General features: G+C 27.3%; 1 protein-coding gene across 1 annotated transcript; it reads right to left on the bottom strand.

Moving 5' to 3' along the window:
• Positions 1-356: 356 nt before the first annotated feature.
• On the bottom strand, positions 357-5,959 carry LOC110646106 (serine/threonine-protein kinase KIPK2). The gene is made up of 3 exons (XM_021799442.2): positions 5,790-5,959; positions 2,793-5,031; positions 357-1,432 (listed from the first exon to the last, which is right to left on the bottom strand). Exons 2-3 carry the CDS (start codon positions 4,868-4,870, stop codon positions 604-606), a joined length of 2,907 nt encoding a protein of 968 aa, XP_021655134.2. The 5' UTR covers positions 4,871-5,031; positions 5,790-5,959; the 3' UTR covers positions 357-603.
• Positions 5,960-14,528: the final 8,569 nt, after the last annotated feature.

Here is a 14,528-nt window from a genome sequence, read left to right as displayed (position 1 = left end):
CCCCTCTTTTTTCTCATATTTTGGTTGTAATCTGGATTAGATATTTACATATTGGTTGGATCTGGATCAGATTCACCTAGACCTTAGCTTGGGTTTGGATTTTTTGTTTTGGATTTGGATGGATTGTAAGATTTTAACTTGGGCTAGGCCTAGGTGCCTTTCCTGTAATGTTTGGCTATAGAGCCCATTTGTAATGCCTTTTTTGCATTAATGCAAATCTATCCTGTCCTTCAAAAACAAAACTCCATAAAGCTGCAGCAGCAACTCCACTTGAAATTCATCGTTCAATATAGTCTGAAAAGTTACAAGTTCTTGAATAGTTAGAAGAACACTTTTATGCAGCCATGGCCGAAAAAGAAAACTAATAAAAGGTTGATTGAAGGGAAAGACATGTACAAGTGAGAGAGTTGCTCAATAAATGATTTGATGTGACAAAATCTGAAGGGGTCATCACTCACCAGTCATGCATTTGGAGCAGCGGACCATAATAGGCACCGTTAAGCCATATCTTAATCACAAATAACAGCCGTATCACAATGTTCTTAATCAAATTTACATCACAAGCTCCATTATAGTTACAACAGGGAAGGAGAGAAACCATGTTTAGAACAGCTCGAATTCAAGGTGCTCTCCTGTCGCTTTGTACTCCAAATAGTTGCTGCCATTTTCGCATGGAACTCCAAAATCATAATATTCAGGTAGTTCAGGTGGAATGGCACATCTTATTAGTGCCCAATTTAAGCCCTCGAAGAAAGGGTGTTGCTTGATCTCAGCAGCTCCTTTCTCAGATCCCAAACGATTCTCAGGATCCTTTGCCAACAGACCCCAGATGAGATCCCTCGCCTGAAAACTAACAAGTGGGCTGTCAGGGAACTTCAGGCTCTGCGAAATCACATTGTCTAGCGTTTCTTCATTACAAGAACCTTTAAATGGTGATCTACCATATAAAAGCTCATAGAGAAATATACCAAACGTCCACCAATCAACTGCCGCTCCATGACCCTTTCCTTTGATAATCTCAGGGGCCAAGTATTCATGGGTCCCAACAAAGGAATTTGAACGTGCATCAGTAGGTTCAGCCACAAGCTGAGGCAATGACCTGGTTTGAGAAGCCATTTCAGCTTTTAACTTCCTTGTTTTTGCAGCAGCGGGTGAAAACCTAGGACTGAAGCATGGAACTTGACATGATGGCTCAATGCAGAAAGGCTGAATGCAGCTAGATTCTGTGCACGGACCAGACATTCTTGCAGTATCAGCATCAGTTGATTTCAGGAGCGTTGGACTTACACTGCATCTCAGTGAGAGGTCAAAATCTGTGAGCATAATGTGGCCATCCTCTCGAACAAGAATGTTTTCTGGTTTCAGATCCCGGTAGATAACTCCAAGCATGTGCAAGTACTCCAGAGCAAGAAGGACTTCAGCGACATAAAACCTACACACATACCAGTTTAAGATTAGTAACTTGTGACATGAGAAATGAACAACTAAAAAGCACATGAAAAACAATTCCGTCAAATGTCCAACATTTTTCTCATATCAGATTTTCACATCTAAGAACACAAAAGAAACAAGAGTACAGTTGAATGCAAAGGACAAATATAATTCTGCCCCAGCTCAAAAATTCTTTCCTAAGCCATAGAACAGAACTCCAAATTAAGCTAAACTGATGAGGACTTGACAATAAGAAAAGAACCCAGGTAAATAGCACCTTCATATAACTTCACACGGAAGCTCCATGGAAAAAAGGAAGCTTGAGATGCTAAATTGAATATCAGATGAAAATATACCCTAATCCCTTGGCTGCATCCATTTAGGTACAAACGTATCTAAAAATGGAGAGGATCATGTGAAGCCCCAACCTAAAAGGCATAAATGTCCGATTATCTGATAGATTATGCCATACAACTGGACTGCCTGAAGGGTAATGGAAGACATTGTTGCTTCATAAACTTCAGTTTAAATGAATAAAAAATTAGATAAAAGAGTTTTTGCACATGCAAACCTCTACTAAGTCACAACTGATGACAGAAACAACCTAATGCAGTATGGAAAGAGAATTCTATTTAGGAATTTTAATTATTATAGAATTAGAAAATTTAAAGAGTTTTTATTGTTTAGAAATTATATTAATATTTTATTTAGGAAGTTTATTATTATTAGGTCTATAGTTTCCTATTTTATTTTATATTCCTGATTAATTAGGGTTCATAATTCTGATTTGATTAGGGTTTTAAATGCTATAAATGGAGCTAATTTTTCATTATTTAGTAGCTTTGGACTATGATTATTATTGAGATTAATAAAACTATCGAGAGTCAGTTCTCTTTCCCTAAGAATTTGTTCCTGGTTTCTCTTTGTTCTACATCACAACCATTGATATCACTTTCAGCATTCAATATTCATAAATCATAATTAACAAATATGAGAAGTGAAATCAACCTCTACTCAGTCACAACTCAAGATGACAGAAACAACCATTGAGATCACCTTCAACGTTCAATATTCACAAATCACAATTAACATATATGATAAGTGAAATCAAAATTTACTCAGTCACTTCTCAAGATGACAGAAACAACCATTGATATCATGTTCAACATTCAATATTCATAAATCATAATTAACACATATGAGAATTGAAATCAAAATCTAGAACATACTAATTATTTTCTGTCCTCTTCACTTTAAGCTTTTCATTATGTTCTTGATTATGCATAATTCATAACTAGGAATCTGGACAGTAGAAGTGAATAGTGATCTAAATAAATGAACCTTTCTTCTAAATATCCTACCTGGCTGCTGGTTCAGGGAAACTCCCGCCAGGCTGCTTCTGCCTAAGGACATGCAGATCTCCACCTGGACAGTACTCCATAACTAAACATGACAAATTATCTGATGTGAATTGGGCATACAGTGTGGGGAGAAAAGGATGGTCTAACATTCTCAATATCTCTCTTTCCGTTTGAGCCCTTGGCATCTTCTTCCTTCTTGCCAAAAATTCATTGTCCATGACCTTTATAGCAAATAGGCAGTTCGAACCAATTAGCTCAGCAAGATAAACAGTTCCTATATCTCCACAACCAAGCTTTTTTAAGATGTTGAAATGCCTCAAACTTAAAACTTTATCCTGCATCTTAACATGGCGAATAACTTCCCACCTAACATCCTTCGACATATGGGGTCTGTTGCAACAGCTAGGCCTGCTTGCATTGCTCTCATCACTGTTGCTCGTACTTGTGCTATATTCACCAAGGCTACTCTTTGAGCTTTGGGAGAACTCCCCCTTCTCTTTTGATTTTGAATTCTTCTTTGCCTTCCCAATGCATCTGTTTCTGTTACAATTGCTTGAACTGAAGTCTGGTTTACCAGCACCAGCATCATGGCTTGAGCTAACTTCGGCACTAAAACTGGCAGAGAAAGTAGGTGGGGAGTCCTGCTTTAAATCCTCAGTCACATTCCTTAAAGCACATTGACATTTCTGGCAAACCAACTGAACTGTGCTAGGAGCCAAGCTATTATTAGCTTCATTAGAAATGCAGGCAGCAGAAGCTGTACCCTGCTTTATTTTCTTCTTAACATAACTCTTGTTCCTCACAACCGGTTTTGCTAATCGTGGAGTATTTCTTGTGAACTTGTTTACTCTGCTTCCATTAACTGAAGAAGAAAGAGAGTGTAACTTGCCTTTTCGGCTGGATCGAGGTGTTGATGTCTTTCTTGCTACCTTCGTTGAAGTGGAAACACTTAAATCTTCATCTGGCATATTGTTGACAGAATCAGAACAAGATAAGGAAGTTGCAGGCATGCATTTCTCTTTCTGAACCATTTCTGGCTCCAATGCTTGAGTTCCAGCTTTAGTTGATGTAGAATTTATATCATTTTGCAGTGATGTGGTCCCAGTACCACTTTTTGTGAATGGAACAGCAAACCGGGGAGAAGAATGAACACTTTGGGAAGGTGACTTTGTTGCTTGACTTCCAACTTTTCTTGTTGAAGAACCAACCTCATTCTGGATTGAGGTGGTCCCAATATCACTTTGCATTTTTGGTACAGAGAATCTAGGAGAAGAGAAAGTGCTTTGGTCTGGTGACTTTAATGCCAGAGTTCCAACTTTTCTGGATGCAGACGCAATCTCATCCTCCATAGATGCTGTCCCAGAACCAGTTTGTGTTGCTAGAACAGCAAATCGAGGAGAAGAATGAGCACTTTGGTGTGGATATTTGAATACTTGGGACTGAGGAGAAGAATAACCACTTGGGTTTGATGACTTTGGCGGCTGAAGTTGATGAAGCATCTTCTCAGAAGATTTTGATTTGCTTTCTTCTGGAAGTAGGGATATCTCAACCACAGTCCCCTGTCCTTCATCTACTGGGAGCCCAGACCCACTAGTTTCAACTACGACTGAATTATACAAACTCTTTATCCTTCCAGCTTCTGATGGTCCTGGAGAGCCAGTCGACTTTGTTAACCGTTTCATAGCAGCCATCTCTGATGCTTTAGAAATGCAAAGCTCCCTTAATGCCTGCTTCAGAGACACTTGTTCAGAATTTCCGATTCTAGGGGAATGAGGCACACCTACTGTTATTGGCCTCTTCATCGCACTTTTCCTTAAAGGGCTTGAGCTTGGGCCTGCTTGACTCGAAAGAATCAGTCCCTTGGACGAGTTTTTGAGACTGATAGCTTCAAAAAGTTGATTGATATCATCTTCTAGAGAATTCCTGTATCCCAGTTTGTGAACAGATGGCTCCCTTTCATTATCACCCACATTTAATCCAGAATGAGATTCAAAAGTTCTCTTAGAATGTACTGCTGAATTCAGCTCTTCCCTTGCTTCAACAATTTCACAAGTGCGACCATGAGAATACGACCCCATTAATACAGCTGCTCAGACTCCACCAAATTTGTTCAGAAGCAGTTCAAAAGGTTCTATAAAGCCCTTAAAGTTTACACGAGACCTGTTTTTGATATAGACATCTTAAACTATGAATAGTCTGCGAGCTCCTTTCACTCGCTTTGAAAGCCCACATCCAAGCCCTGAAATTCACCAAAAATACAATCAAATTTTAATTCTCAGGTCAGTTTTGGGGGGCCACAGCACTTCAAAGTAGCAAAGTAAATTAACAAACGAGAAATGCATGCTATTCTCATCTGATATATTTCTCCAAAAAAAAAAATTTTAAGTTCAATTTTGACTAGCAGAAGGGTCTTTTATTATTTTCATCATGTGAAACAAATTCATATTTTACGAAATATACTTTCTTATTAATGCATTTATTTTCTATCATTAAAAATTTGTAAACAACACTCTCTCGTGGAAGCAAATAGACCATAATCCGTAAAACTAAACCAAATGCTCAATTTTTAAATTTAGAAAAATAAATAAAATAAGCATGCGGATCGAGCTGATTTAAATTACATGTACTTACCGCATATCAAAATTTCGACATTGATTCACTGATCAAACAAATCAAAACGAAACCAGAACCACTCCAAAAAGAGTGAAATCATTCTTTTTTAAAATAAAGTGGAAGAAACAGAGAGAGGAAGAAAAGCAATTAGAACTAGTAACTTTCGGCCAGCTCTTTTTGCGTGAATCAGAATCAACAAGACCAGGACATCATTCCCCAAAAAAAAATGAAAACTGAAATATAAGATCAAAATCCACATCAATAAAACGCAAAGAGATTCACTAACATTTACAAATAAAACGACATCAAATATGCACAGATACAAAGCAGCAAAAAATAAGCAAGAGTAGAGACGAGTGAGAGATCAAGTACAGTGAAGACTACCTGAAAGAAGAGCAGTGGAGGCACATTGAAGGGAGAGAATCCGGTAACGAAATGGAAAATCAATCAGATTTGGGATTGGAAAAACCCTAGGATAGGAGAGGGAAGCGAGAGCTACGCCAAAATGGAGAGAGAGAGAGAGAGAGAGAGAGAGAGAGAGCAGGTTAAAAACTGGTGTTCCTGTTTTGTGTACTGGCTCTGATTATCTTGTAGAGTAGGGACCCACCATAGATGTTTGTGGGTCTCATGTAAGAGAAAAAAGAGAGATGCGGTAGATGTAGACGTGCGTAGACAAATGGACAAAATGAAAAAAGGAAACACAGGAAATTGAGAGAAAATAGATATCAATTGAAAAATGTAATATAATAATAATAATAATAATAATAATAATAATAATAAATTATTTAATACATATTATTCATTTAATAAATTTAAATTTGAGTCTTTTCTCTTATATCAATAATAAATCATATAAAATATTATTAAAAATTATATGAATACTTGAATTAAATTTAATAAAAAATAAAACAAATAAAAAAATAATTTTTTTCACAAGCTTTATATATAAAAAAATATTTATTTTTTCCTCTAAATCATCAAAATAACTTCATTAATATCATATTAAAAAAAACCCACTCGTAAATAATATACACTCATCAAATTTAAAAAAAAAATCATGTATAATTATAATATTATTTATTATAATTTTATATTTATTTAAATTAATTTTTTACCTATTTTATGCATGTGTATTTATATATTTGTTATCAATAATTAATATATTAAAAATAGTAATTTTCAATAATTTAATTTTAGATTATTAATTTGATATTTTATTCTATTATTTATGATATCAAATATTCATTTTTTAATTAGCTAATAACACAAGCATAAATTAGATAAAAAAAAAGCACACACCCTCATAGTAATTTTATTAAAATATGCTAAATTTCATATCACATATGCAACATGAGATTTTGTAAGTCTAGCTTAGCCACTCACATGCCTAAAGTCATTACCTTAATCACGAAGAGGGAGATGCCAAGGCAAGACTAGTGATTGAAATGGAGTCGTAAGAAGGTCGTCATACTATAAGATGTGGCTGGATCATCTTCTTTTCAAAAAGAATTAATATTAGATTTTTTTTTGGGTTTGGGCCTGATTGAAATTAGTGTGCTGATTAGGCAGGATATCATTTTCAATTCAAGTGGTATCGAGTCTCGTAACGTTTCAGGGGTCTCGAATTCGAGTCTCGTCCCTGCGTAAAAAATAGTTCTGCGCTAAGAGTTGGCCTGGCGAACCCAGAGTCTGCGCAAGTGGAGTCGTGATGGACTTAGGCCTGATTGATTGAGAGTTAAGGAGAATCTGATGCGCTGACTGGACAGAATACCCTTTTCGATTCAAATAATATTAAAATTTTAACTTAATTAATATTATTTTGCAATTTGTTACCCATTAATTATAATTTATGATTATTTCTTTAAGAAAAAGAAACGTGATGAGTCATCATAATTTCTTTTCATGGAAATCAAGTCTTGCTTGTTAGTTGTTAACATGATGGTTTATCAAAGAAAAAGGAAATTTTATTTTTTTTAAATAATAATAATAAATAGAAATGATGTTAAATTAATGTGACTTATATGTCATGGTCCTATGAGGAGCTTTGACATGATGGACATTTAATGACATTAAACCAACTAATCTCATTAACTTGAATTAAGGATCGGCCAAATCATCTGTCAAACTTAATGCTTTCCGTTATTATCATCATCCTTGATTTTTGTCCTTTTTTTCATTTATTTTAATTAAAAATGAGTTGGAAAAAAAATTAAATTTGGCTTTCTAACCGAAAAAACAGATGAACTTGATTTAAAAAAATAAATAAAATTATATTTATAAAGAGTTTGAGCTGGTATGAAAAAATAAATTTATTATTAAATTAAATTTTTATATATAAATTTATATATTTTATATATATAATAAAATATTATTTGAAAAAAAATTATTTTTTTATTTAAAATGATAAGAAAATTATGAATTTAATTTATAAAATAAAGTGAATTAACCATAATTTTTTATTGACTAAATCTAATTATAAAAAAAATTTTACTTATTTTTTAATATGATTAATTTAAATTTAAAATTTCATAATTTTAAAAATAATTTCACTAATGCCAAGTCTTTATGTGTTCAGTTTCTCTTCTAATTTATTTACCATTCAATGAATGCCTCAAATTTTAACAAGGGGAGAGAAAAAGCACAATTGTCAGAGCAGGCAGAGGCCGGGCTACGTATGAGGTGTACTGCATCAATTGGGAACACATAACTCTCTGACCAAATTTGGCTGCTTTCTTCCCCCAACCATGCAAAATAAATAAAGGACACAGTATCTCAAAACATAAAATCCAAAGCTACGTATAATTAAGTGAAGGACTTGAAATTTGAAAAGTAGAGGACAATGAAATAAGATGAGCTTTCATTATTATTATTTTTTTTTTCAAAGCGGCTTTCATGAATGTGATGTTGAGAATTTAAATTTTATATGATAATTAAAAAATAGTTGAATAATATTTTTTTAATTAAATGGTGTAAGAAGTGATAAAATAAAAATAATTGATGAATATAAATTTTAGTTATTATTAAAAAAAATAAACGTAGGTTTAAAGTTATAAATAAATTTATAATTAAAAATTAGAATAAAATTTATATTAATAACAATAAAAACATATAAAAAAATATTATTGCTAACCTTGTTCATCAGATCTTTGAAGTTTTGATGATATTTTAATTGGAAGCAATGGTAGATGAGAAATTATTAGGTGTACTCAGTGTACATATATCATTTCTCATAATTATGTGGGATTCACTCTTTATATTATAATGAGAACTCACTTTTCAATGAGAGAATAAATACTATTTTTTAGTGTTCCAAATGTATTTAATAATTAGCTATGATAGATATATGTATGCATTGGCACTTTTAATATGGACATACAATAAAGAATGCAGCTATTGTAGGATTAACTTTATATAAAAATTAATTTAATAATTCTTACTGAGATATATTTTATTATTTTAATTAAATATAAATTTTAATTGATTTTATAAATTGTGATATAAATATATATTTAATTTAAAAATTATTAAATTTATTCTTATATAAAATAAGTTTATATTAAATGCATCAAGTGAATCATAATCATACTGCAATTATAATGAATATATAAATTAAGACAATTTTTTTTATCAAAACAATTACTCATAATTATCATTTAGCTTATTAATTCATAAAATTATAGAATTATATTTTTTTAGGTTAGACTATATGTGGATATATTTTACTCAAGAGAAAATGAGAATAATTAAATAATTTTTACAATAAATTATAAATAATAATTTTATTTTTTTATGTATATGTGTAAATATAAATTTTACCTATTAATAATATTGTAAGAATTTTAATAATAAAAAATTATATTTACACCTTATTTATTACTAATCTCGGTATTATGTATGGATTATTATAAAAATCATAAAATAAAAAATTAAATAAAATTATTAATAAAAAGTAATTATAAATAAATAATTTGTAAAAAAAAATTCAAATTTTATTTATATCATAGTTGAATATAAAATAGATTAATAAAACATAAAAATTTTGAACAAAATAGAAAATATAGGTTTTTCTATGTTAAACAAATATAATATTATGGAATACAATTATTTCATAATTTATTAACATAATTCATTTAGTATTATTGTCTTTTAACTAATAATTCATTTATTAATTACTTAAAAATTCGTTGAATATTTTTTTCAAATAATTCTAAAAATATAAAAATCTAATATTTAATATTCATTGATTGATCTTATCTTAATCGCATTAATAAAAATAATAAGAAAAATATTTAAAATGTAAAAAAATAAAAAAAAAATTAATATTTCTTAAAAAAATTTAAAAAAAAATTGCTTATATGGAAATGCTCTTATAAATATGCAAGAATTTCTCATAAAAAATCAAAAATTTATTAAAAAAAGAAAAATAAAAAAATTTGTTTGCATGAATGTAGATATTTGCAGAGCAATTGAATTGATTTTGAAAGAGACAAATACAAGTACAGTCACAATAAAACTTGGACAATTCAAATTATTAAAAAATATATATTAAAAGATAAAAATAAGAACAAAGAAGAAGCATATTTTACCTTTTATTCCCACTTTATTATTTTTTTTTACAGTATTATTATATTGGCGTTATTTTAGTTTATTATATGCCCATCCACTTTTTCAATGCCTCTGGACTTGGGTATAAAGCAAAGAGACAAATATTCAAAAGAATTTATGCAATGATGCCCCTTACCTTTACCATATATATTTGTTTACTTTTATAATACATTACATTTTTTTTTTCTTTTGAATTATACTCTAGCCATCATCCTTGAATGTGACCTTTTAAATTATTTATTTTTCTAAAAAAAGGCAGTCAGATAGTATGATAATTAATTTTTCATGTTTTATATATATATATATATATATATATATATATATATATATTAAAATTAAGCCTTGAAAAAAATTTCATAAAAGTGTGTCACATAAATTAATAAGCATGTTTAAAAAATTATTATATGATACATCTTTTTATCTTTATTTATAGATTTATCTATATGCTTATCATATTAAATATTGCTCTTTTCGTCCATAAATAACAGTCATATTTAAAGTTTTTATGGTGATTAAGAAAATGATTAGATAATCTCATTTTTATAAAAAAAAATTAATAATTTATTTAATTACCTTTTCTTAAAAAATTTAAAAAATAAATATCAACATGACAAATAGTTAGTTTAATTAATAAGGATAATATTAGTTATATAAATTATGTAAATATTTATTGTATTTTTTGAAAAAAAAATAATTAATTTTTCTTGGTATTATAAATATGGTAGATAATTTTGCACAAAATAAAAAGTTAAATGTGACTACTATTTATGGACGGAGGTAGTAATTTTTAGCTAAATATTTTTAAATTTCAACTACCAAAATATTATCTAAACTATTAAAATTAAAATTTATTTTTAATACATTTTTTAAGAATTTTAAAATTTTTTAAGTTTATAAATTAAAATACTATAAAACTATACTCATCATATTATGTATCCCTAAAAAAAAAATTATTTTTTCATTAAGCTTTTCATTACATTAAAAAAATTTGAATTATTTTTTAAAAAATTATATATACATAATTATTCACTAAAAAATTATTTAAAAAATTAACTATATATTTTTAAAAATATTTCTTATATTTAAAATATAAAAATTTTAATAATTATATTTCAACATTGGCCAAGTGTCATATTTATTTTCTTTCTATTTTATTTATCATTTTATAAGTGTATATCAAATAATTTAAAAATTAATAAAAAAATCAATTAATCAACTTATAAAATAAAATTATTATTAATGACCATCAAACATTGACTTCAAACTTCTATATCATATCATAAATTTTGTGTTTGGCCTTTTTTATTATCTGCATGTGATGATGTTCGCTATCAACCTTGACTGTGTCTAAAGAAGAAGAAATAGAGCTAGAAGGGTTGTTTTCATAGCTGTTTCTATTCTATCTGAAGCTATGTAAAGGATAGCCGTTGAGTGATTAGTGAATATTAATCACATCAATCATATGATCTACCAACGCGAATATATATAAATATATATATATATATATATAATATGCATATATAATATTAAAGTATAATAGGTAGATAGGGAGAGGGCTATCATTTTCAAAGGGTCCGCTACGGTAACGACACTACACTTGACAATCCGAAAGGGATGGTTGGTTCGCGTGTCGTTACGCGCAAGCACAGGTGTGCAAACCTCCATTCGTAAAACGTGGATACCCGCCTATCGACTCTTAATACTAATTAATTAATTTAAACGCCCATAGTTGACGAAAATTAATTAAATTGATAAAATTTAGTTGTTTATTAATATTAATTATTTATTAAATATTATTTATTTATATAATAATTTAAAATAAAAATATTTAATAAAAATAATTATTAAATTAATTATTAAATATAAAAATAATTATATTATCTTATTGATCTTAATTAAAATATTATTTTAATATCTAAATATTACTATAAATACTATTATAAAATAATATAAATAAAAAAAATAATATTTTAATTATAATTAAAATATAAAATATTACTTTAAAAATTATTACAAATTAAAACTTTAATAAATGATGACATTATATTGATAATTTAAGTATTAATCATCTTGCTATCTTAAAAATTATTGCCAAATGGAACTTTAATCAATGTTGACATTATATTGATATTTTGAGTATTAATCATTTTGCTGTTTTTTTGACTAAATTTTTTTTTCTTTACAAAATTAATTTAAATATTATTAATTATAATTGTTAAATATAATATAATACAATAATCTATTTTTTTATTTTAATAACAACATAAAATAAAAAGAAAGAAAAAAGAAACTTGTATGACTCGTAATTATTTTAATTAAGTGAATTTTTATATCTAAATATAAATAAGAAATTTTCCTAATTTCAACCATGCAAAGAGAAAATTAAAAAAGAAAAAAGTGAGTAGACAATTTGAAATTACTTATTTAACCCAAAAAATGCATTTTCCTTCCTCCAGATAAAAAAATAATAATAATAAAAAAAAAAATATATATATATATATATATATATATATATATATATATCTTGTCGGTAGTACCATTTCAAGTTTCACATGCTAAGCTGTGGAGATCCCTTGTTCCTCTTACGATTTTCTGCGCATGAGAATATTATTATAAAGAATTGCAATAATGTTGGAGGAAAATTACAAAGCAAAGGTGAACGACGCGAGGTTATGATATACGCGTGCTGCCAAATCGAATCTATTGTGGGTTTATTCGGCAAGAAAAATTTTCACTTTAAATAATATTAATTATAATATATTAAAATTATTTTAAATTTAAATTTAAAATATTTTAATTTTCAAATTTTTAAAATAAATAAATTATTTTAAATAACAACTAAACAATATTTTATTTTTTGTTTTAATAACTCCAAAATAGAGCCTAACATGTTTAGCTGTCTTAAAAAGCGAATTATATTTAAAATTATATTTAAAATTAACTCGTAATGGCATATATTAATATCATATATTTATTTTATTATTGCAAAAAGGCATATAATTAATAATTTATTATATAATACTTATAAGAATTAAAAGTATGATTTTTTATGTATATACATATTTTTTGTTATATTTAAATGAAAATTTAATTATTATTTACATTATTTTTACATTTAAGTATTATCTATTATAATTATAAATAATTTATTGATATACAAATTAATGTGAGACAAATTCTGTAATTTATAATTTTTAAAATAATATTATTATCTAAATAAAAAATAAAATCAAATTATCTATCGACCGATAAAAAAGAAATATTTTAATTCAAAGTTAATATAATTACGTTGATTTAGCTCCTACTTTGATAATTTAACAAATATATTAGTTCAGCTTTTAGATATCTATCAGTTATTAATTATATCTAATCTCTATATAAATTTTTAATACATTATAAATTAAAAAAATAATTAACCTTGTAAACTAGAGTTGTTTCATAAAAAATAATTTGTATATAAAACAAAAATATTTTTATAGGAAAATGTTTTATACGAAAATATTTTTCTTTATTTGATTATAATATTAAATTAATAATATAATTTTATCTCGTATATATATATAAATATTTTAATAAAATTATTAAAATAAAAAAATAACTTCTTCTCTTGCTTTCAAAAGAGAGTTACTTTAAAAAAATTGATTTAATTTTCTCTTTTATGAGAAAAAAATTTTTTATTAATTCATTTTTTTGAGTATTTTAAATGTTAAAAAATTAAAAATATATATATTTTTCACTAAACAAATAGAGCATTAAATTATGAAACAATCACTTAATTACTTAACTATTATTCTACATTATGAGATTGATAACTAACCAGTAAACTATTAACTATAATTACCTTATTTTTCCTTCTCTGGTTTGCGGGAATAAGAATTAGAATAAGAATCCCATTTTTGTTTTTATGGATTTGGGTCATTTCTCACATTTATCCGCATTGGGTTTCTTTACCCTTGGATTTAAGTCCAATTATGTGGGCTGGGATTGGATTTATAACAATCCCAGCCCAAAATAAATCTGGTTTAAAATCTAGTTGATTTGGTTTTTTATTTTATTTTATTTTATTTATTTTTTTTAAAGAATTGAAAGGATGAAAGCTTCAACTTGAAATATTGAATGTGAGAGATATACTTTTAGTTATTGAATTAAATAAAATTTTAAATTATATTTAAATTATATATTTTTTATAAAAAATAATTTATATATAAAAAAAATTTAAATATTTTTTTATATTTGATTGTAAAGTTAAATTAATTATATATATTTTATTTCATGTATGTATAATTGTATTCGTATCTTAATAAGATTATTAAAATTTAAAAAATAAAATAAAAAATGACTTCTTTTTTTTTTAATCGAATTCATTTTTTTTAAATAACTTAATTTTTCTTTTGATCGAATTTTTTTATTAATTAATTTTTTTAAGTGCCCCAAATATCAAATATGTGAAAATTATTTTTTTAAAAATATTTTTTATGAAATAAACAGAGTCTTAATATCAATAATTTTATATTTTCA

This window comes from Hevea brasiliensis, chromosome 5 (assembly GCF_030052815.1).
Source record: "Hevea brasiliensis isolate MT/VB/25A 57/8 chromosome 5, ASM3005281v1, whole genome shotgun sequence".
Taxonomy (NCBI): Eukaryota; Viridiplantae; Streptophyta; class Magnoliopsida; order Malpighiales; family Euphorbiaceae; genus Hevea; species Hevea brasiliensis.
Note: the sequence above shows the minus strand (reverse complement) of the source record. Positions and strands in the feature narration are given on the sequence as shown.